At 35.4% G+C, this 24,824-nt stretch overlaps 2 protein-coding genes across 2 annotated transcripts in view; one reads left to right on the top strand and one right to left on the bottom strand.

Annotated features, from left to right (window-relative positions):
* tmem8b (transmembrane protein 8B) overlaps positions 1 to 3,325 on the top strand; it is a 148,559-nt gene extending 145,234 nt beyond the window's left edge. The window contains exon 13 of the mRNA XM_088629065.1: positions 2,309 to 3,325. Within this exon, the coding sequence (XP_088485191.1) occupies positions 2,309 to 2,644 (336 nt within the window). The 3' untranslated portion in view covers positions 2,645 to 3,325. The remainder of the gene's footprint in view (positions 1 to 2,308) is intronic.
* Positions 3,326 to 14,271: 10,946 nt separating this feature from the next.
* On the bottom strand, positions 14,272 to 24,593 carry ggt6 (gamma-glutamyltransferase 6). Its single transcript, XM_088629064.1, has 4 exons — positions 24,284 to 24,593; positions 20,551 to 20,903; positions 19,948 to 20,061; positions 14,272 to 17,829 (listed from the first exon to the last, which is right to left on the bottom strand). Exons 1-4 carry the CDS (start codon positions 24,406 to 24,408, stop codon positions 16,580 to 16,582), a joined length of 1,842 nt encoding a protein of 613 aa, XP_088485190.1. The 5' UTR covers positions 24,409 to 24,593; the 3' UTR covers positions 14,272 to 16,579.
* Positions 24,594 to 24,824: the final 231 nt, after the last annotated feature.

Genomic DNA, 24,824 nt, shown 5'->3' with positions numbered 1-24,824 from the left:
AGAAATAGGACGACATTGAAGTACCTCCACAAACAATGTCAATAAGCTAGCTTTCAGCTGAGGTAATTATATAAGCAAGGACTGAAGGCCGAATGTAGATAATGCTGTATGAAACTTAACATTTGTGAAAGTTTCTCTTACCAAGGATTGTTACTGAAGCCAGTGTGTGGGCGCTGTGCTAGGAAGTTCTGGCAGTGGGGGCGAGCATTATTGAGTGACAAAGAATGCGAGAGTTGTAACAAGTCTTTAAATGTCATAAAAAATGCTTTATTGAATTGTCTAATCGAAAGCTGTCCTACTTTCATTTTCAATCCTCCCACCTTCTTAAAATCAGGGTGCCCAGGTGATTTACTTGAAATATGCCAGTACATATGCTAAATACAATTTCAGTGACAGACTGCTCTACTAATAGGAGGTTTTAGAGTTGATTAGGGAAAAAAAAAGGGGATCATTATATAAAAAATATCAAGATGACAGAATATTCCCCTACGTCCACAAAACAGAATTTCCAAATCATTTTCCATAGTCTATAATGTCAATAAAACTTGGTTTTATTTTTACATCAGTGAGAATTATACAGAATTTATTTTATTCTAGTGTAGTTAATTGACTTTGCATTGCTATTAATTTTTTTTAATAACTCATTAATAATTGCTCACATTTAAGATATAAGATTATTGTAAGTGTAGTATAGGTGTTTTACAGCATTTCAACTTTCATGTACACTATGTCATGTTTTGGGGGAAATTGCAATTTGGTGATGAGTATCATTTTGGAAATGATGAAAAGATATTTTTTTTATTATTTCTATCTGTGCACCTACAGTATGTCTTGTGTAGAACTAATGAGTTGTTTCAAGCAATTTGCAATGTTGTTAACACCATATTAACTATGCCAGTTGCACGTTTTATGTTCAGTTGTGAAGTTAAATCAATACTCAAAGAAGTATAAGTCACAACTCTCAAACTTCCTCAATAACCAATAACCAAACCTCTGATTAATAACCATACAATTAATCCTTACTAGTTGACACTTACTGTACTTACTGGTACTGGTTACTGGTACAGTACCAATGTTCTCTTATGCATTAAAGTTTATATGGGGTTTATACAGTACATGAACTATATGAGTTGGCAGACACTGTATTGAAGTGTTTTGACTGCAATTAACAATAGAGAAAATCAAAATGAAAATTAAAACACTGTTGAAGGATTTTCAATTTGTATTTAGTTTAACACCAGTTCAGTTTATTATCACTAGAACTGCTTTCAGAGAAAGTGTTCTACAGCATATTCACATTTCCCAAAATAATAGAAACAAAGTTCCATTTGCACCACTTTTTCTAGTTCAATAAAAGTGGCAATTAAGAAAAAATAATTTAGGAGAACTCATCCGAAAAGGCATTCAATAAGCATTAGGTCTCTTACATTAATTACATCACTGGTCTTTTCTTCTCGTCCTTCAAAATACCCCTGTTTCTTAGACAACCCTTTGAAGTTTATTTTATGTTACAACACCTGTGAGGGCTACAGAGGCAATACAAGGGGTGTGTGTGTGGGGGGGGAGCATGCTGCCCCTCCATCCATTTAAGAGAAGGAAGAAAGTACATAGAGTCTGGGAAGAAGGGGAAAAATCCTAACAGAAAGCAGAATTGATTACTGCTATAGATAAATCCCTTCCTTGCCACGCTTTAAAATGCTGGTTGATTAAGTTAGAAATGAGTGCTAGTTACTACTCACTTGGCAGTAAGACAATGTATGAAGGAAAGGAAATAAAGGAGGATACAGTATGTATGCTGTAGTATTTCTTTACTTTCCCATCACTAGTGCTTTAAGCTATCAAGTTCTCCCTGGCAGTAAAGCAAATAAGTAACAAAAATACTGTTACATCAAGAATTAAAAAAACGGTTAAATTTCAAGGTAACAGTGGGGTGAAGGATTTTATAAAAAGTGGGAAAGATGAGATTTAATTTATCAAGAAGAAAATGTAACACCCTAACAATGGACCTTGAAGTCAATTTTTCTATCTGTTCTCTCTGCCATGTATTAAACTAAGGAATCTTTTTAGTCCTGAACAGTACAGCACCTCACTCAAGGGTGCCACAGTAAGGTCTGTAGGAGGGGCATACTGTAAATCTGCAACCTGTCATGAGACCAGAGTCTTACTCGCCATTTTTAGCATGGATGCATTTAAAGTTGCAGGTTTAATTTTAATTTGTTAGTAAATGCTTCTTATCATGCCCATGATGAGAAAAAGGCAGCAGTGGAAAGCCATTTCTGAAGCTTTTGTCTAACATATTTCATTTCAGACTGTACGCACGATCAGAAGACGGCGCTGCTACCCACCCACTTGGAAACGATGGGTTTTCTACCTCTTTCCTGGCACCATGATTGCCACCTCAGCCGTGGCTCTGTACGCCTTCGTGGAGACGGAGGAGAACTACTTCTACATTCACAGCATCTGGCACATGCTGATTGCTGGCAGCGTGGGGTTCCTTCTCCCACCTCGTGCCAAGCCCGATGGCAAAGTCACTCCCATTCAGAGGAGGAGGGGCTGCGGCTATCAGCTGTGTGTCAATGAACACGAGGAGCTGGGCCTGGTTGATCCGGCCATTGTATCCATTAATAGCATTTGTACAAGCTGATACTGTCGGTTTCAGAGACTGCTATTGCCTTTTCTTATTGTTTTAGAACTAGGAAAAAAGCCAGAGAACTTGAAGAGCATTGTAAATAACCAACACAGACACCGGGTTTGGGGTATAATTATTATTTATTATTACTGTTTATTTATAACTGACTTTGGAGCAAAAGATAAGGCACTATAGTTTTTGATTTTTTTTTAATTTAAGCTAACCACTGCTGCTAATTCACAGTGACTGTAAAATGGTTCTGTATTATTTATTGTTAATGTGATGTTTTCCAAATAGACCAAATGTTGAATTTCATTTGGAGGAACAAAAAATTAAAAGGGCACGGCTTTCCTTTTGGATATATCTTTTGCACTGAGACACAAACAATGTCATACTGTACATTTTTATATATATATGTAGAACTATATTAAGCATCACAGTGTTAAAAAGTAAGAACTAGTTCCCTTTTGTGGTATGTTTGATTGTCTGTTGGACTGCAGTTTATTGCTTTTATGGGTGTGTTGTATGTGTATAGTTGTCAGATACAGGAAAGTAGAGAAAAAAAAGATAAAAGTTTGTTTAAAAGCTAAGGTAAAAACTTGTATTGTACAGTATGCTATTTATAACCGGAGTTCTCCAGCCCTGGGAAGGTACAGTAGCACTGGAAACAAAATGAATAAACATTTTTTTACAGTTTTCAAGCTTTTGTTCTTTATTTTTGCATTTCCTTGCAAGTAACTTGGAAAATTCTTAAAGAGTCACAGAGTACTTTGTGCAGAAACAATGATTTTCACCAAAGTTCCTTACTAAAGTTATCATGGCACGATAATTTAATTTGATGATTTTTACAGCTCTGATGGATTTCAGATATTATCAGTGTTACATTCTGTAAGTGTCTTAAAGCAATAAATACAATACAATTGAAAATTGTGTTTAGACTCCAAAGTGTAGAAGCTATGTAAATACTGTATGGAAGTGAGTTTTAACACATGCAGAGTTCTCCTATTTTAAGAACTGTTCTGTACAAAAAATATTAAATATTAAATATTGAATATCAAAGTGAGCTTCAGTCAGTATTGAAGTTTGGGGGCAATCACTGCAAAGAACTGCATTTTACAATAAAACAAATGTACTAAGCCATTTTCTAAATGCTTATTGCCAGAGACCTTATTACAACCTTACCTTTTATTTAACCATAATTTTATACTTTTAATCAAGGATTCAAACTGTATTGGTATATGACCAATGGTATAATTGTATAATGGTTTACTTCCAGTGAGTGTGGTTTCTTACATGGTTTCTCTCTTTGAGAAATCTTATTCCCTACAGCGTCAAAAAGCTGTTTGAGGACACATACAAAAACTATGATCAAAGAACATTCCTAACAAGCTTAATAGTGCAGGAAACAGAAGGAATCCCATAAATAAATATGACTAAGAAATTGAATACTGTGAAATCAAGCCAGGGTTGATGAGAGGGTGATGTAAAAGATGTGCCTGCATCCAAGTCCAGTATCCCCAGAGAGTTATCAACACCCCTGCTCCCCCTCATCCTCCAGAAAGAAAAAGATCTGCAAGAGTAACCCCTCCCAGAGAGTGAAAAATATGTGAGGGGTATCCCTCCCCAGAAAGCAAACATACTGTACAAAAGGGTTCCAGAATATCAGCTTGAACCAGGACCCATGTATATGTGCACTCTGAATCAAATATTTTGTGATTTGTTTTAAACTGCAAATTTACCTAGAAATTTTTAATTTGTTTAGAGTTAAACACTTCTCTCATTTTCAATAGTGCATACAAAACATATAAGATATAGAAATCAGGAATAAAACAAACCTGATTGAACTGTCATTCCCAGTTAGCATATTAACAATCAAGTAACCTCATTATAGCAGTCAAACTGAAGTAAAGGCACAGACGGTGCAAGTATTTGTGAGGTAAAGAATTAAATTTCACATTGGTTTCATTTTGCTTCAGTGCTGTCTTGGTCCTTCTCCTGTGGTTCATACTTTGATACTTTGATGAATAAACTGTAGTGAAATACAGAGGAATATTGTCTCATTCCTCTAGCAGAAAGACTCTAGGCTCCTGGAGGTCCTGTTGAGGAGGCCTGGAGTGGCCATCGTGAAAGTCCCAGACCTTGAGGACATGACATGTGAACACTGGTATCTACACCATTCTGTTTTTTCTGGTGATGTTTGATGTTTATAGGCAAAGTAAGGTCACTGAGTGCTTTGAAAGTGATTTCTCACTGCCTGGATAAAGACTTTATCCTCTCAGCCTGATGAAGGTGTTGCTGCAGTTCTGTGGTGTTCAGGGACTGTCTCTTACATTGTTGTGTTTGCCAGTAGCTGATCCTGATGAAAGGCTGTGACACATGGATGCTTGGAACAAGGCAAATCAGTCACATTTCTGGCTTGTTGACGTCAGATAATGACAGACTTTGACACACTGAAACGTCTGCCAGTGGTCTAATGTATGCCAAGGGAGATTCATCTTTCTCTCCGTTAAACACTGCATGACTCCTGCATAATAAAATAGCTAAATTCACTATCGTTTTATGCTGTCTAGATGCACTTCTGGCTGTCTTTAAACTCATTAGAGGCCATTCTGAACGCCAAATCTGACTGTGAAATCTGACTTTAAAATCCACTGTACAGTACTTTAATGTCAAAAATTTATTTATTTTAAACCTTCAGTGTTGTGATTACAATGGACTGAGATCTCTTACAAAGACAGATATTTTTTAAAGCAAAATGAAGATGCTGTAACATACAATATATACAGTAAGTACTGTACAGTATATATACAGTATGAATTCCATAGGAGCAACACAAACTGTCTAATGTAGAATTAATAGCCCAGCAACTGGTATGTTTCATTATTATTAAATATTATAAGTAATAGATGACCAGGCACTTTTTTCCATGTGCTGTGTAATGGAAAAAAAAGGTAACGTACATTAAGTGCCTCTGACAATACCCAGAAGAATCTACACTCTCCATTGTATATTTTGTGGAGGATTTCAATGCTGTCATACACCGAAAACTGGAAGTTCACAGAAGTGAATTACTGTACATTTCTTCAGAGTTTCTCAAGAATCTTTGCTGATGGGAATGGGTATGGTAGGGAGACACATTTTTCTGTACAGAACCAGAAAATTGCCAACAAGCTGGCAGCAATCAATGTCTTCCTGAAACCTAGAAAACTCCCATAGAATCTCAGCAGCTCCTGCCACATCTCTCTTCTTTCTATCACAAGCAAGGTCATGGAACTGCTCTATCTACTTCTCCATCTGCTCAACAGAACTTACCAGATCAGGTCATTACATATCATTAGAACTGGCCACAGTTCTTGTTTCATCAACCAGATGAATGCAAAAATGAAGGTTGCTCTGCACCATGATCTGCAGAACCCCCCCAAAAAAGATTAAAATCCTGTGATCCTGTATTCATCTGTGCGCAGTCTATCACTATCAATGTTGAGGGTCAGTGGAGAACCTCACAGACTGCTTCAACCACTTGAAAGAAAAACAAGAGTGGCTAAATGAACAAACAAAAGACGTTAACTGTTGAGGACCTATTGTGTTTTGACCCGTGTTAGTAACACTGAACCACTTCAGGGCAAGCTGTTCTCATATGGAAAATCTGGAAACATCTGTGTGGGAATTTGTTCACCCAGAATAAGTGATGGAGCACATTCCGTCTGAGTGTTGCCTTTTCTTCTTGGCAGGGCTTGGGGCCTGAGAAATATTCACCAGCTCACTGCTGCAGCTTCATGCTGGTTTATCAAATGCAGATATACAATACAGTAAATTTGTAATCATTGCTATCTACTCAGGCTGTAGAGAAGAAGTGACCTGACAAGAGGCATAATTGTTGGAGCAAGTGCCCTGTGCTGCATTGCTGATGGTAACTGCAGACCTGAATAATTTGTCAATTCCGATAATCTCAAGGGTTTACAGGATAAGAACACAGCATGTGCAATTCAGGCTGAGAGAACTTACTGAAATACTACCCACATCTAATGCATAATTGTGCTGGAGACTGAGTGGTCCCTTATCTCCGTGGATATCTGTGAAGATGTAATTAAATCGATAGTACAATGTGTGGCACCTGTAATCACTCATGGAATGTGGACCAACCTACTACTAGGGTCCAAGAAACAGGAAATGTAAGAATTAAAGAACAAAAGTGCGTAGAACAGAATATTAAAGCATTTTTCTTAAGAGAACTGCTAATTACTGTATGTCACTCTCCAATGGATCCTTTAGACATTTCCTGCAGTTCTACACACACATCTTATTGTCTGCTATTCTGAACTTTTTTAAAATTTGGTCTATACATTTGGTTTATTTGGTTTGTACCTGATAAATGATAGATGCAAACTAATAAATAAATGTCTTTCACTTCTGGCAATAAAGAACAAATTAGTCTGACCAGTTGGTTTTCTATGACCTTTAATGACAGAGTGTTTACTTTAACATATAAATTAATCCTAGGTGCTTTTATCAGCAGTACTTTTTATATCTCTCAGTGTGGTAGTTAATCTGCACAATTTGCAAAACATCCATCACATTATGCTCACAGTACTTATATAAACAGCTAATGGAAACTTGTTATTAACCAATACAACTTACCTATACAAAATCTGCAAAATAATCAAATAATTATAATTTGTCTGTTAATTAGAATAATGATAATGTACTCAATCCTCATAACCCACTTATGAATGCTAATCATAGAACGAATGATACTCAATAATTTGGTTATGCAACCTTGATCTTTTTTTCAGATTTGTTGTATTTAGGATATTATCAGTTTATACATGGTAAATGCAGTAAAACTAAAATTTATGTTCCTGTACAAACTGCACAAAATGAGGAATATGCAAGGATTCAATTTACACTCCCATTTTAAATTTGAATAAAAATAAAGCACCATTACAGAAACAATATCTATAAAACAAGTACAGATTTTTAATAAAACTGCGTTATATTATTTTGGATACACAATTATTTTACAAAGGTGAACTAAAAACACATGCTTATTATCAGAGCCTGCAAATAAATATCACGGAGTTATCCAATCCATTAAGTCTTCAGAAACAATATAATTATTTCTATAATAACTGGCGAGACTACTTACAGAATCATGTAAAGCATGTATCGTGTAGAGTATAAAAGTAAAAACTGTACAAAACTGGCAGAAATAATGGCCCTTTATAAAAGTAGAAGTTCAACTGTTGAAAACTACAAGAAACCAGATGATATTTTTAGACGAGGCAAACATGTATACAGTACATTGCATGAGAATTATGTAATAGCTTCACAAAAATCCTGGATTAATAAGTAAGAACTTACAGAACATTTTTCTGAATCTAACAATAGTTCATTGGAGAATATAATAATACACAGACAAGCACAGAATCATTGGATGTAAGTCTGGCTCTTCCTGAGAATGTAATTGTATAAGTATCCATCTATTGTTTAATCCATTACAGGGTCATGGGGGAGCTGGAGCCTATCCTGACAACCAGGCACAATGCAGGATACACCCTGAATGAGATGCTAGTCCATTGAAGTCCATCACAGGGCACACACACAGACACGTTCACACAGTCACAGCAGGACCAATTTCCACAGAAGCCAATTGATCTCCTAGTATTTCTTTGGACTGTGGAAGGAAACTGGAGAAACTCCCATAAACTTGGGGAGAACATACAAACTCCATGCAGAGAGCAAACCAGAAATTTAACCCAGCATTGCAAGGCAGCAACTACTGCACCCACCATGCCTTGTGTAAGTACTGTAAAAAGATGTCAGTTAAGCTGGAGACAACAGAGGTGTTTTTTTATTTATGTGTACAGTGCTTTGGGCATTTAAAAGGTATTCTATTTGAAGAGAGAAAACATGGAGAAAATACAGGAACAAACTTCTTTTAATGTAAGTTAATAAGAGCAAGCTCAGCAAGCTACAGTTAAATACTAAAATACACTTACAGTATGCTAATTAAAAAAAATGTAGTACTAACAAACATGATGATCAAAGTAAGAACAGTCCTACAATGATAAGCCTACCTTATCTGAAACTAACCATGGTGGCACTGTACAGGTTCTTGTATAACCACAAGCTGTTATTTGATCTGAATTTGACTGTAACTATTATTTTGCTAATTAAATGTAGAACACTAACATATTATGCAATCAAACAGGTTTGTGCATTTTATAAACTGTTCACAATTTACCATAGCTTCTTCAAGAAAAGGCTATATGAAATATTTAGATTGATTAACCACTAATGACAGAACAGGCTGGTCAGGGCTCCTCTTTTTTGTAACCTTTCTTATGTTCTTATGGAAACAGTTTCACACTTTAAAATTATAGTTATTGTCATTTGTCTTTAGATGTAATACGAAAATGAAATGTTCATTTTGATTGGTTTACACAGGAGGGAGAATGCTTTTATTTTTGGCAATATGACACAGAGGAAACTGTGGAAGTCTGTTTACAGAGGACATAGCATGTACTGTAGTTTGTTTCGTAAAATAGATTCTTATATGAAACTTAAAAAGTAGGTAAACAGCAGCAGCAGGCTTCGAGAGTTCTGAGAGCTGTAATCAGAGCCGACACTTACCATCCATACCAATGAGATAGGCGAATGTTTATACAAATTGGCTGTCATCAGATAATAGCACTTTCATATAAATTTAAGAAAAGAAAATGATGCACTTTACAATAGCCATATTTGCATTACAAAACAGTTGTTTAAAAAGCACATGCATAAGATAATGAAATTGCTTTTGAACCTGTTATTGTCTGGTGCTCTGAATGTTTTCACACTATCTAAGTACAGAGTTATTCTCCTTATGGTTTCCATTAGTAATTTTCTTGTAGTTTTGACATCATTCTCAATTGGAGCCGAGGTGAAGTAAAATGGAAACATGAAACTCATGATTAATGATGAATATGATAATGTTTGAAATGGATTCTTCAGAAACCATCACATCAAAGAAGCTATTAACTGAGAGGTTTGATTTTAGATTTCAAAGCATCAGACAGAATTCCACCGATCAATTTGCAGGATGCAATTATAAATATGTTGTGATTTTTTTCAGTTCCATTGATTTTCTTCCCCCATCTTTTTTATCTCTAATTGTTGTGTCATAATATATCTTTGACAGAAAAGTAATTTACACACAGTGGAAAAATGGAAACATACTGTATAAATGCACGTTTGAATAACGAGGGACTGATATGACATTTCTCACTCTTTTAAGATGCCCTTGATTTTGATTATTTACTGAATCAAGGGATACACCAAAGTTTAAATAGCATATTGCAATAATAAAATTGCTCATTAATCTTTCAGATGATCTTCCAATATTTTGTTTTCCATTAATGGAGCTGTAAATTGTTTTCCATGAACTTGCCCTCCTCCCACCATTTTCCTGTGCAGATTTTCCATCTGCAGCAATGTTGTGGCTTCATAGTGGGATAATAAAGACCCCAAAGAAAGTTTCCTTGTAATTTTTTCCTAAGACCTTTGTATTTTACCGTGATTATAGCAAGGGAAATGTGCTTGAAATGTGCTGACATTTTTATATGACTTTTTTATTACACTGGGTCATACGCATACAGTACCATGACACACTAGAGTAAACATTTCTTAGAAGCCTTGATCAAGGTACAGTAGATCATAGTAATCCCATGGTCCAGTATTGTAAAGCCCAGGAAAACATGGCTGCAACATGGTCAAAGAACAGTAACTTCATTTGAATTTACAAGTTGTTCTACCTTCTCGAGACATAGATATTGTCAGGAGTTGCAGCAAACCAACTGGTTAGGACCCTATGCGAGGCTGTGGTAGATTAAGGTTCCATAAAGTTCCTAAAGTAACCAAATCCTAAAAATGTAAAGCGATGCTGTAGTCAAGGGATTGAGCAAGGGCTTCGAGAGCCAAAAGATGATTAGGTTTAAAGTATTCTTTCCCCCAAAAAAGGTAAAGCGAGGGTTGAGCTCGAAAGAGGGAACCTCAGCAGGGAGGGGAGACTGAGTGGAGTGAGAGTATAAATAGGGAAGAGCAAGCGGAATGATAATTGATTAATTAGTGAGTGGAATGTTTATGGTGAGAGATGCTCGTGGGTATGCAGTGATGTTTGCGGTTTGCGGTTTGTGACAGATACTGTATTGTCTGTTGAAGATTTTACTCACCTTTGAAGGTTTGACTGAACAAACTTTGACTGTTTGGCATTTGATTGATCCATACAGCAGCCATATCACCCTGCAACTCACAACTGGCAACCCACTCAACTGGCGCTCACCCTGCAGCTCATGTGGGTCCTAATGCCCCAGTGTAGTGACGGGGACACTATACTGTAAACAGGCGCCGTCCTTCGGATGAGACGTAAAACCGAGGTCCTGACTCTCTGTGGTCATTAAAAATCCCAGGGCGTTTCTTGAAAAGAGTAGGGGTGTACCCCGGTGTCCTGTCCAAATTTCCTATCGGCCTTTATCAATCATGGCCTCCTAACAATCCCCCTCTATGAATTGGCTTCATTACTCTGCTCTCCTCCCCACTGATAGCTGATGTGTGGTGAGTGTTCTGGCGCACTATGGCTGCCATCGCATCAACCAATGTGGATGCTGCACATTGGTGGTGGTGGAGGGGAGTCCCCATTACCTGTAAAGTGTAAGCAATTATTATTATTATTATTATTATTATTATTATACAGTATGCCTCTAACCCTTAAATAAAGATAATCAACAAAACATTTCATGTACCACATGCAAATGTAACATTTAAAACAATTTTACAGGTTCTCAAAAGTGTTTTAGTGTTATATTAGTATTACAATTAAATGTCTGTATCCATTTCCATTTCCATACTAAATGAAATGGAAAAATAAACTAAATGAAAAAAATAAAAAATGTTATGCTACTTATCACAAAAAATGAGCTTTTTGACAAAGAAAATTGTTTCAATACCAAAGTGCATTACCTTGTATTACCAGCTTGCTTTTTCACGCAAAAGCAATCCAATAATAGCACCTAGTGCTCAGCTAACAACAGTTTGCAGTGCACTTCAAAGGGTGGAGTGAAGAAGAAAAAAATGTAATTGAGAGACAGTTTGAATATTCAGGAGCCTCCTGTAACTGAAAAAATGCAATCCGGACAATGACAACCTTAATGTTTATGTATTCTCACTGTTACTGTGTATCTGTTACTGCTAAAGTTTTTCACTTGTTGATTGCTGTGAGATGTGCTGTGAGTATAAATAAAAGTATAATTAAAAAACATTAGCAAGAGGGCTTAATAGCCACACCAATCACAGCATGAGGAATAAAGCTACTATTGCATGTGCCTCTTTTTAATCATTTTAATCACCTTCTAGAGCGATTATTGCCATGAAGCAATTCACCTAGAACGATTAATAGCTTTTTAAATGACAGGCAAAGTGGTAGTTTTTCATGCTTTTATTAGTGCATTGTATTAAATGGGAAAAAAATTCCCCCCGATGTTACAGCAAATAATTACTCTTAGATGGTGGCGGATCCCATCATTGTTCAGCTTTCAGAGTACTCAAAGAAATCAATACAGGAAAGATGCTGAAGCATCTATATTACTGTTTAACTGGACAGAATATGTTGTTTTAAATTCACCTTGTTAAGGCACAGCATGGGCAGTCACAGCAAGCACCACCCATTCAGTATGTTTCAAAGCCTTGACCATTTGATTAAAAATACAGCTAAAGACAAAGATAAAGAGATGGGTGTCTGCATGTTCAGGTTGAGCCCTAAAATACAGGCAGAACAGTTTTGGTTATGTCATTAGTTTATTATAACTAAGATTTCCCAAACTTGTGATCCTGTGTGTACTTGAGTCTACTGGCCATGCAAAAGTGACCTCCATGTCGTGGTTAAATTGCAGTGTTATCAAAGGATCGATCCAGAAATGTATGCTCTAGCTGGGAACTGGGTACCTGCAGTTCACAACAGCTATAAGGTCCTATAATGTACAGTATATTGCTCTGATTACCTTAATTCACAAATTGGCTGAATTGTTTGGATGAAAAATCTAATCAACAATTTTTCTGGTGTTAAAAAGTTGCAAGTTGAAAAGAACCTGCAGGATTGCAGCTCTTTAGTACTAGAAACGTCCATCTTTGCTCTAGCTACTGCTTTCACAAATCAGTATTGAAGAATTTTCTGGATTTTCTGGTGTTTTCTGGTTTTTGTTCTTCCTGAACTACTGTAAATTAAAGCCTTAATATATCTAAACATGAGCCTAATAAAATCCCCAGCTTATTTTGAAAGTACAGATTTAAAATTTAAACGTTTATGTAACCTTGACATAACCAGCTGTTTCAGAAATGAGAACAATCTTAAAAGGTTTAGTTAAATACAGTATATTGTTAATCGAATTAAGGCTTTAATGAAGCTCAGATGGAGCAAAAATCAGTAAATACAACAATCTGTGAGGTTCATGGGCTTGGAGTACAAATGAAAAGAGATGGAAGTGGATGGTTTGGTGTCTTGGAGGACAAGTGTACAGATTTTATCTCTCCTGTGCAAATACAAAGGCTGCTGTGGTGTGTAAGTATTCGTGTTGGAGTGGTCTTAAAAAACACAGCTTAATTATCTTTGTAATAAGGAAAGAGGAAGAAAAATTAAAGATAAAAAATGTAATCAGAAGAAACATGGTAAGAACACTTACTGTATATAATGCTACTTAAACATATAGCTTTTCAAAGAATAATGCATTTTTTGATAGATGAAGTTAAGGAAATAAATACTGTGACTTTTTGCAAGGTACAATGAATCAATTGAAATTCAAAGTCATGCCAAAAGAGATAGTGTACTCACAGTGATTTAAGGATGATAAAAATTGTAAAGTATAGTATGCTCCAGGGAGGATTTTTTAATCTATCAATATGATGCAGTGTTTATTTTCCCTGGTATTTTACGTGTGGGCTATTAAAACCGCTACCATAGACGTAAAAACAAATTTTCTGAATCATTACACACATTTAAATTCAAGTTTTGCTAACAGCTATACCGCCTTAAAGGCTATTCATTTTTTTGATCTCCATAGCTTCAACAAGGCCGAACCTGGTAATGATCTTAAATTGAATCTCAGGCAAAGGATGCTAACCCTGGTATTCAGGCTCCCTGAGTCAGGCAACTTCAAATTTATCCTGTAGATTAATTGGGTATGTCCAGTCCCCATGGGTTCTGCTCTTCTAAAAATGGAAGTTCTTGAAGTTCGGAAGAGATGACAAAACCAAGGCTTTCACGTCTGCTGTTCTAAATCATAGTCATCTCCTACGTGTATGCCATTTCTCAAAGCTATATATACTGTATAATACTAAAATACCTCCTCTGCCCCATTTCCCATCTTTGCAGCTACCCCTTGGTTAATGCCTTACCTACAGTAGCTTCTTTGTCCTACAGCCTCTCTCCTCAAACAAATTTAATTCTTGTTCATTGTCTATTGTGAACAAAAAAGGCCTTAACAAGAATAACACAGAATGATTATTCTTCTGTATTTAGTTACACAGAGAAAGTATCTGCTTCCCAAGCCACCTTCAAAATTAAACGGTGGTAAATAAAAAGTCTTCGTTTACTTCACTACAGAGAGCAAAGGAGAAAATCAAAGTATATTTTATTAAAGTTAGTAAATTACAACAATAAACAAATAAGCAATTATTCATTAAACATGCCAGTGAAATGTATAAACATTTAAAAATGTAGTATAATAGAACTGGCGTTCTTCCCTTCCAGCCAAATAATTCAGCATTTCGACTTTGCATTTTCATTTACATTTGTATTCATTTCTATAAGCAATGAATAAAGCTAAGAAATAACAGTATCTTTTTTTCATTTTCTTATTAAAAATAAACAGTACCTATTCCCATAAATACTGTATAATACAATTATATCTTCCTTCATCATTAATGAAAGTGACCTTAATTAGCAGTCCCATAAGTGACATAATACAAGAATAACATTGTATAAGAGTATGAACATGGCATTTGTAAAAAGAGAAAGGAATAACCCAAGAAACTGATTCACCAATAACAATTACAGAGTAGAAGGCATTAACATCAGCAAATGGATACAGACAGAAATTAATCCAATCAGAAATGATATTTTTTCTGACAAAAAGGACACTTCTCTCCTTCTTCCACATTATTATGAAAATCAGTTCGGCAACATTTCCTATCCACATTTTCTGTCCACTATATTACATACTGTACTGTACTTAAATTCTATTTTCTGTACCTTAGCCATTCCGAATGTAAGCAAAGTGGGTGAAACTCAAATATTTGTTTGATTTTTCATCTGTTGCTGTTCCAGTTCTTTATACCACTAAATGAAAAATAAAATAGATTTTTATCTGTGCTATAAAAAAAGATAACCATTTTTACAGTTTTTTACTGAGGGAATAAAAAATAACATATTGCTAAAGGCACATTCTATATTCACTACAATAACCCTAACATTGTTGTCACTCAGAGCAGCTTGCATAGATTCTAAAGTAACGTTCTAACTGATTAACCACGATATTAAACTATTGTATAGTATTTTTTATGATGGCTTTTAACATCTAATGTGAAATGATCTGCTTCAGAAAACAAGGACACTTCTGCTAAGGAATTGTCTTCTTACCTTCTTTGCAAAACTGGACATGTTTAAAATTACTAATGTTTAAAATGATCATAATATTTAAAAATACAATATAAGTAAAAATATATAATATAAATACAAACAAAAAAAGATACAACGCTTGTTCACAGTATTCAAAAACACTTAAAACATAAAAATACAATGTTCTTCAGATTGATTCAAGTCCCCAATTAAACACAACAAAAAGTATAACAGAATAAGTTAAAGATTTTATCATTATTCTTACATAAACAAATTCTAGAATGGTATTTTTGTCATATTTGTTCAAAACAATTGAAGTCCAGAAAACATGAGGGTCCTATTCATTCACACCCCTGTGGTTATTGTTTTGTAAATCCTCCTCTGCCATGGAATACTGTACATAGAGACACCTCTTCTGGTGTAATGTGGGGTTCAGGCTCTTCTGAGAGGGGATTTCTGACCATTCAACCATCTTTCAGACCCTCTGGTTCTTGCTTATGAACTTCCCCTTGAGTTCAGGCCACACATGTTCCATTGTTAGAGATCTGGAGATTATGATGGACGGATGAGATCTCCGACTTTGTGTGCAGATAATCATTTCTTTGTCCGTTTGGATGTATACATCATATTGTTGTCAGGCTGGAATGTTCATTTTCAGAATTTCTTGGAAGAGGGAACCAGTTGTTTGACCAAAATGTCCTCGCACATGTTGGAGTTTATGATACCACCGCCAGTACCTTAAATTAACAAGGGCTCCAGGACATGTAGATCCAAAACAACCCGATAGGGTAATAGACCTTTGGCCATATTTCACAATAGGTATGAGAAATTTCTGAACATGAGTTTTTCCTTTTTATGTGAAATATAACATTTATGCCCATATCCAAACAGTTAAATTTTCATTTCTGCTGTACATTCTTAATAATAAACACTACAGTGGAAAGTACATTGATAATGCTTCATGTGAATTATTTTACAGCAGTCCACCAATTTGTGGTCAGACTATTTGCCTGCAGTCTTCTAAGAGCTTTCTACCTTAACCACGATGATGCATGCTTATTTTTACCTGAGGACACTGTGTCATTTGTAGAAAATTCTTGATATAAGGATATTTAAAGAGAATTTCAAAACATTATCTTGGATCTTAAAAAAATACATACAGTATACCTACTTGCATGTAGCGTCTATTAATGAACTATTAATATACAGTAATTAGGATTAAAAACCATTAACAATAAATGGTAATAAAATATTTTTTAAACACAGAAAATTTTGTCTTACATTCTTGAATTGATTTATTTTCATTAATACCCATCAGAATGCGCATTTGTTGGAGGAATACCAAATGCTCCTACATGACCTGCGTATGAATCTAATATCAGAGCCATAAAGTCCTCACCTGTCTCATCCATTGTTTTTATTTGTGGCTCTTTGTCTATTAGTAATTTAAAAATATCCGAGGTGTTTGATATTCCAGATATGTATGTTGAAAATAATTTGGCATTTGTCATTTCCAAATGGAAAAATGGACCACATACTGCCTCTTGAAAAGACATTTTATAGTGTACTTTATTAATAATAATTTGAGCCACTAAATAAGGCACAGACTTTCCCCCAGTAACTCCTATCCCTATGATCTCATCATCATCTTGGAACTTCAGGACTGAAAGACAATTCCAGGAAAGCATGTTAGCTGCAGAATGTATAGTGAAATCATTGAGAATAACTCCTGTGGAAGGTAAGAACTGCTTCAGTCCAAATGAGCTGTTGAGTGAGGCAGAGATTATTAAAACATTACCACTGTTATCGAGTACCCCAATATGACTCCCCACTGTATTTAATGCAAATAGATCTCCAGGGCTTTGGTGTTCCATAGCCAGGCTATTACTATAAATTAGCTTGGTAGTGTTTAAGAGATTGATGTATGAAGAAGCTCTGCTGTTAAGATCTGCAATGCTCTGAAGAGACAGGTTGTGCTCACCAGCTCTTTTTAATATATCAGATATTATCCCTCCAAAAACTGGTGAAGCAGCAGTGAAGACAGTATATTTGTCTTTTTTCACAGTAAGAGGGTCATTGATTTCTCCTTTACACCTCTGAACATTTTTGACAAAATCTTGCTTCTCTGTCTGGGGAAGATCTTCAGCCAATTTCATGCCAAGCGTTTCTGAGAAATGCGAGTTATTTTCCATTAAAACACTGACAGTTTGCAACAGCTCAGATAACTTCTGGTTAGTGACTTTAGAACCTTGACCTTTTATGCTACCGTTCTTATGACAGAAAAGGTCACATAAATCGGATTTAATTTTTTCCGTGTCAGATTTTAATGCACTTGCAAGTGTTTCGTCAATGGAAAATCCATTCTTTGCAAGTCTTATTGCACTGTCAAATAGTTTTGCCCAGCTTAAATGGCCAAAGTTTTCGTGGAGCAGTTTAAGGCCTTGTAGAACAGTTGGTATATTGTAAGCACTTGAAGATGTTTCAGGACAAACTGAATGTATTGCTTTTGATGTTCCAGAGGTTGCATTGAAAAGTATGGCTGAAAACACACCACCTTGAAGAAAAAAAACATATATTTAGATATTTAAAGTTTCTGCAATGTTAATACTGTATACAGTTTCAAACATCTTTCATATACAGCACCTTGTCTATTTTAAAAGTAGCTCAGCTTGGGGTTTTCCACAGTTTTCAGTTTGGACATTGTGTTTAAACCAATAAAAAGGTACTACACTCCAGAAATCTGGAAATTAATAGACCAATTTTGGACAAATAAATGTTTGAGACCATCAGATTTACACACCAATCAGTTTCAGTTTTGTATTTTCTCCAAAGGTGACCAATAATTCACAAATAGCATGCATATAATCACAAACCTCAAACACTTTTATTTCTTATTTAAATATTTGCATTTGCTTAATGTCACGCCCTCTGCAGCCAGAGGGCGCTCCTTCTTTGTCCTTTCTCTCATTTCCGGTTCTCTGCTGTCCTTCCGGTGTTTCTCTCTCTCTGGGGCTATATATTTCCGGGTCTTTCAGTCTGCCTTGGCTCAGCATTGACATTCGGATGTCCTGAGACCCGCCTAGAACCAGGTCGCCCCACGTCCGCTACCTGAGGGCATAGGTTTCTATACGGCATTTCCTGAACAGCTGAGCCCGGGCTAACCCCCGTCTCGCCGCTACACATAGGAACTTTTCACTCTCCTGTCATTCCACGGTTCGTTCTTTCCGACATCCGTGACACTTAATTTCTTGGGTTGTTCAATGCACGCCCTTACTTTAACATAATATGATCTGCCTAATGTAACTTCCCATTAAATCATTTTCTGCACGATTTGGACTCCTGGCCCTAGAGAAAGCTAGTTAAACTACACAGTTCATGATCAAGCTACTAAAAATGATTGATTTTGAAATGACTGATGAATAATCCCATAAAAATCAAAATCTGATTTTGACAGCTGTGAAGTAAACATAATGTTAGCATAATTTTAAAAGGTCTGTAAATTGATTACTCTAACTGAATAGCACATATGTTCTAAAATAATAGTAATATTAAGAGAAACATTCAGTAATTGTTTTACATTACAATTCAATTTACTATCCCTTTGAGATTATGAATGTGAACTCTATACCGTACTCTGTACTCTTTATTAATACCACACATGATTATCACCTTAGTCTTTTTCTAAAGTTAAGTAAGCTACAGTATGCTTATTTTATAATAGGCTTGTGCTTGCATTTCTTAGATTAAAAACAGGTTGAATAAGTTTTGAAAAGAAAGTCTATAGAAGCTGTAACTTTAACCCCAGCAACAGCAGTTCATCACTTAAGAGATCAAATTGTTTGTAATAGAATGATACCAGTATTCTCTTGGGGCCAATAAATCATCATTGTGTTTTCCAGTGTTCTGTTTTGTTCAGGCTTAAAATAAACAAGGTGTTTACAATTTAAAAAACATAGAAGTATCCTCAATGAAACTGATATACTGTACAAAACCAAGGAATCAGCTTTAATTTTTTTAAATAACACATGATTTATGTTATAATATAATATATTACATATTATAAATGTATTTCATATATTTTGAAATTTAATGATTATTTATATTTAAGCGGTAACATTAGTACATTTAAATTTTTATACTATAGATTTAGCTGCAATCACATTCTTAACTATTTAATTGAGAATTAAGAGCATCAATATAGTAATAAAAAACTGACAGTAACCAAAAACTGCAGAGATAGAGATTAGAAGGACCACAAGCTGAGTAGCCCTGTGTTGTGCCAAATGCTTCAATAAATACAGTTTTCCTAAGGGCTGGACACATATTGTACACAACTCAATTGACTACAATGTGTAGGACATTTTAAAGGATCAGTAAGTACAAAGCTGTTGAGATGTTTTTATTTTGTAATTGAATTCAAATTGGTTGATTTAATAGTACCAATTAGCTTTATTCATCAAGGTTATGCTACACAATTAAAGAAATGAGACATTCAAATGTTTTCTTGTCTCATAATAAACAAGGACAGATGTTTCTCCCTACAGAAAAAAACAGGAATTCATAATTGGAAGCAGAATGTCAACACCAAGCTCTTTGTTAATTTTAGTAGTAGTGAACTTCAAATAGGTATTTTCAAAAGAGTAATACAGGAGCCAACAGAGAAGTTTCTCACCTACTCCAGCTGTGTGTGGATGAACTACTCCAAGGCAAAGCAGAGAAGCTATTCCAGCATCCACAACATTACCTCCATCAACAAGAATACCCCTGCCAACCTCTGAACAGACAGCTAAAATGAAAGAGTGGCAATTTTCAGGAGATCATTATGGATAGTTAAAAAATTAATTGTGGTGGAAGACTAGTTTTAAAATAAACTTCATTGCACCAGAAAAAATATTCAAAAGAGAACAATAATAATACTGTATGAATTAAAACACCTACAGTATATATTCAACTCAATACTAATGTATTGTGCCATTTCAAATAGATACGACTGAGATACATTTTTAACACAGTTGAAAATAAGAATAGAAGAATAGTTTATTTTTGTGCTAACTGTTTTATTAAATGAATATTTGCAGTTCTCATGCAAGGGAAAGAATCTATAGTTTTTTTCAACATGCTTAAAAGATGGTGCAAGCAAGCAACCAAATAACCACAAACAAAAACCTTGCATTACATTCTACTGCACAGACAAATGTGGGAAAAAATAGTATAATTCAAAAAGCACAGTAGGGATTTGAAGGAATGAATCCTAGAATGTGTTGACATTACCCACCTGAGTCAGTAATCAGTACACCATGATGATACATAGAAGAGTGATGGTGGTCGTGTTCATATTCTCCGGAGTCATCTGTCCCCTCTCTTGAGTGGCTGTGGTGCTCTGGGCTTTCTTCGTCTTCATGGTGATGGTCTCCTTCATCATGATAATGGTCATGACCTTCCTTTTTCTCACTGTTCCAATGATCCACCGCAGGTGCTGTGTGATTATGGGAGTCGCTATCTGGCTCCAGGCATCCATACAACTCATAAAAGACAAACCCTACAGCCACAGTCAGAAGCACTACCGCTGCAGCTATCCTGATCCAAGTATCTCTCTTTTTCTGTCTTAGTCTTTCCTGTGAAGACAATCTGTAAGATCAAGAAGTAAGAAAGGGGATTACAAATAAAGATGCTTATAGCAGTTGTGAAGTACAATCAAGATACAGGGGATTACACTTCAGAATGGCAATGAAAAATAGAGGGGATGAGAGGGCATGTCATCAAGATTCGAAATGCTAGTAAAATAAGACCCCTTCTATTGTTTGGTTTGAATTTTTACAAATACCACCACCTTTTTGTGGAAATCTGATGTATGTCAGAAATAATATATTGGATTAATCTTCTGTACTATATATAGTACTCTAATACTTTCAAGTTTCCAATACAACTCTGATTGACATATGCTTCTACCAAATGCTTTAGTTTTAACATAATCTGTCTTTATATTCCATGCATGTTTTAGATTAAATGTGCCTTTTTTTCCATTGGTCTTGAGTTTCAGTACAGAATGTGACATCAGAAAATTCCCCAAAGCAGTACTCTTGATACCTAGTTACAGTAAGAACACATCAAGCTTTTCTCCAATCTAACGTTGCCAGAAACATCATACTGTATATTATACAGTATATACACATAAACTTTAGACTATATGAAACTATGTTTTGAATGCTAACACATTTTTCAATGCTAACATAATTGGCTGTTTTCTAACATATCAAAATGGATTTTTTCACCTTTTTATATAGAAACATGAAATGTAATTTCTGACTAAGCATCGAGACAATTATTGTGAATTTGATGCAGCAATCATTCTGTGAATAGTTTTCTTTTTAAACGTACACTGATAAACTGTTTTCGTTCAGAAAATTCACATCTGACAATTTCTAAAATGAAGTTGTGTTAAATTCTAAATACAGTGAAGGACTGATAAAGTAGAAAAAATCCAAGCATATAAAAAGATTTACATATTGAGGAAGCAATTTTGAGCGTAAAATATAACTCATGTGAGGAACCAGACAAGAATTTCTTATTTTGTCCAAATTAACTTGCAGCTGGACTCCTGATAATACTTATGCATCATGTATGCATGTTTAACCTCATACTAAATGTAATGAGTATAATGAAATATAATGGAACATTCTGAAATATATTTTTCATTTAGTTAGTTTCAGTATTTCATCTTAGTTTCCCTGTTTATGATTGTGAAACAGATAAAAAGAATAATACAATATAATACACAATACAGGGCAGAGTGGTGGCTCTGTGCCTGTGGCTAGAAGGTTGCCGGTTCAAATCCCACGGCTGGCAGACGAATCCTACTCCATTGGGCTCCTGAGCAAGGCCCTTAACCCCAATTGCTCCAGGGGTGCTGTACAATGGCTGACCCTGCGCTCTGACCCCAAGCTTCTGTGTCTGTGTGTCTCATGGAGAGCAAGCTGGGGTATGTGAAAAGACAAAATCCTAATGCAAGAAATTGTATATGGCTAATAAAGTGATCTTATCATATAAAAAAAAAAGTATACCGAGTAGCAAAACAAAAATCTTCTCACTTTATTTATGCAAGTACTGTAATAGAAAAATAGGCATACAGATTTTTTATATTAATTAGATTCCTTTGGCATCGTTTTTTTCATTGATGATGCACTACCGATTGGGCACAGGTGATTAACTTAAATTTTAATTAATATAAAAAAATAAAGAAGAAACCAATATGCCCTGCTTAACACGAAAATACACCTTTGTGCCATCAGTAGGTCTAGTACAATAGTTGAGCAAAGTCCTCTTTAATGATGAACAAAGGTTAGCTGAAATCACTTTTGAGTTCTCGTTGAGGGGGGAGATTCTGACTTTACTTTTGTTAGCAGGTAAAATGCATGCTCAATTGGATTTAAATCTGGCAATTGGCTCGGCCAGTCTAAGATTTTTCTTTTTTTTCCAGATGAATTCCTTGCTTGGATTAACTATGTTTTGATCATTGTCTTGCTTTGTGGTAAAGGCCCAATATCTATTACAGTACATACAGGTAGCAGACAAAATGTTTCTGTAAACTTCAGAATTCATTCTCCTGCAGCCATCATTACTAACATACTGTAATCAATAAAGACAAGTGAATCCATTCAAGAGATGGCCAAGCCTCTAGCCATGAAATGAATAGCCTCCACCATGCTTCAGAATTCGCTTGTAAGTAAAAAGATTAACCATTAGAGGCCATGACAAACCCAGACAGATAAAATTATGGAGAAAAGAGGAACTGTAGAGGTTACAAATCACACCACCTCTATTGTGAAGCACAGCCTGAATTGGGAAGCATGGCTGCCTCTGAAACTGGCACACTCTTCTTAATTCTAAGTTATATAATAAGAAATAAATAATAAATGTAATAACTTAATTATAAGTTATGCAGATGCCAAAATTAAACTTGGCAGGAATATTTGGCATTCCTAGCAGGACAGCAAGATCTGTTGTTACAATGTAAAAGTACACAAGTACACCCAGGACTGTGGAAGCGGTAAAATAAATAGCTTGAGAGGTCAATAAAACCCCAAGCTAAAGGCCTGGGACAAAGAGAATGTTTTGACACACTATAAAACAGGGATGGGCAAATACAGAAAAGGTTATGATGTACATCCTTTCCTTGACATTGACTGGATTTTGCGTCTCTTGGACAACTAAATGGGTAGCTAGCTAATCAAAACAGTGAAATTTGTTTAATAAGAGAGTACTGTATATTTGTAAGTGTTTCATATCATACAGTAAGAAATCAAACAACTTTACTCATGTAGAAAGAGAATGTGTTCTTAAGTCACCTATTGTCTTAGTTTTGTAGAAAATACTTTTCCTGTATTACTAACTAATATGTGACGTTGCTATTAAAATTCGTAAGAAACACGTTTAGATATTTGACATACTGTATATAACATGGACATGTTGATTGGAATTCAGTGATTTCGGACGAACAGCAGCTGGCACGTCTTGCAGTGTACATTATGAAACTGAATCATTGTCCTGCCATTATTGGTAAGAGACATTCCTCGGTGTAATCCGGTTTTACAAGTTAGATTACAAAATTTGCTTTCATCTGGTTTCATCTGAAGACTATTGTTACTATTGAATACACATGAACATATGGAAACACCTATTTCACCACATGACGTACACGTATCAATGTCTCAACAATGTTGTATTTACTGCAATTTACACCTGTAGCTTAGATCATTAAACTTTATTATAGTTAAATCTTATGCAATGTAACTCGAATTTTAATTAAATAAATAATACGTAACTGAAAGTTCCAAGGACGTTTTTCTTGCAAAGGACATAAGCTAACTTGTTTTGTAGTTCATGACTAAACCTAATGCCAGTTACAACGAGTCAGTGCAGGACAGTCAGCCGTAAATTTCTATAGTGCTTAATAAAATGTATATTTCGAGACTCGGAACATGCCATAGGATTGACAACATATAACTTACGGATATAAATACACTGTGACTTCGTTGTCTTCTTTCTCCGAGTCTTTGTCACTTCCCTGTTCTTCGCCACTTTCAGGACACTCACTCCGCAGTTTCTCGTACCGAACTGAGCTACCATGAACCATTTTCTTGGTGGTGAACTTATTTAAATTCAGGTAGCAGTCTAGAAAACCTCATTAAAGCTCTATCTCCTATTGAGATCTTGTTGAATTATCTAGTTTTTCTTTCATTATCTACTTTCATTTGAAGTACAGCATGTGTATTGGGTTATCTAACCTACCTCTTCCTGCCTTGCACCTGTCACAGATGTTTCTACGGTAACCGAACTGCACTCCAAATCCCTCCCTTACCTGTGAATGCTCTCTTTTATTGAATACGAGGTCGATTTTGTCACAAAATATTATTTTCTGATATGTTGCTATCAGCACAGATCAGATCTGCACGTACTGAAAAACGGTTATTATTAAAATTTGTGATGCTAGCTCACTATCGTCCAATTTAAATGAATAAAGTAGAGTATTATGTTTAATACAGGGAGACA

This window comes from Lepisosteus platostomus, chromosome 4, assembly GCF_059453375.1.
Source record: "Lepisosteus platostomus isolate fLepPlt1 chromosome 4, fLepPlt1.hap1, whole genome shotgun sequence".
In the NCBI taxonomy this organism is placed as follows: Eukaryota; Metazoa; Chordata; class Actinopteri; order Semionotiformes; family Lepisosteidae; genus Lepisosteus; species Lepisosteus platostomus.
The sequence above is the reverse complement of the archived record's forward strand: the minus strand, read 5'-3'. Positions and strand labels throughout refer to the sequence as shown.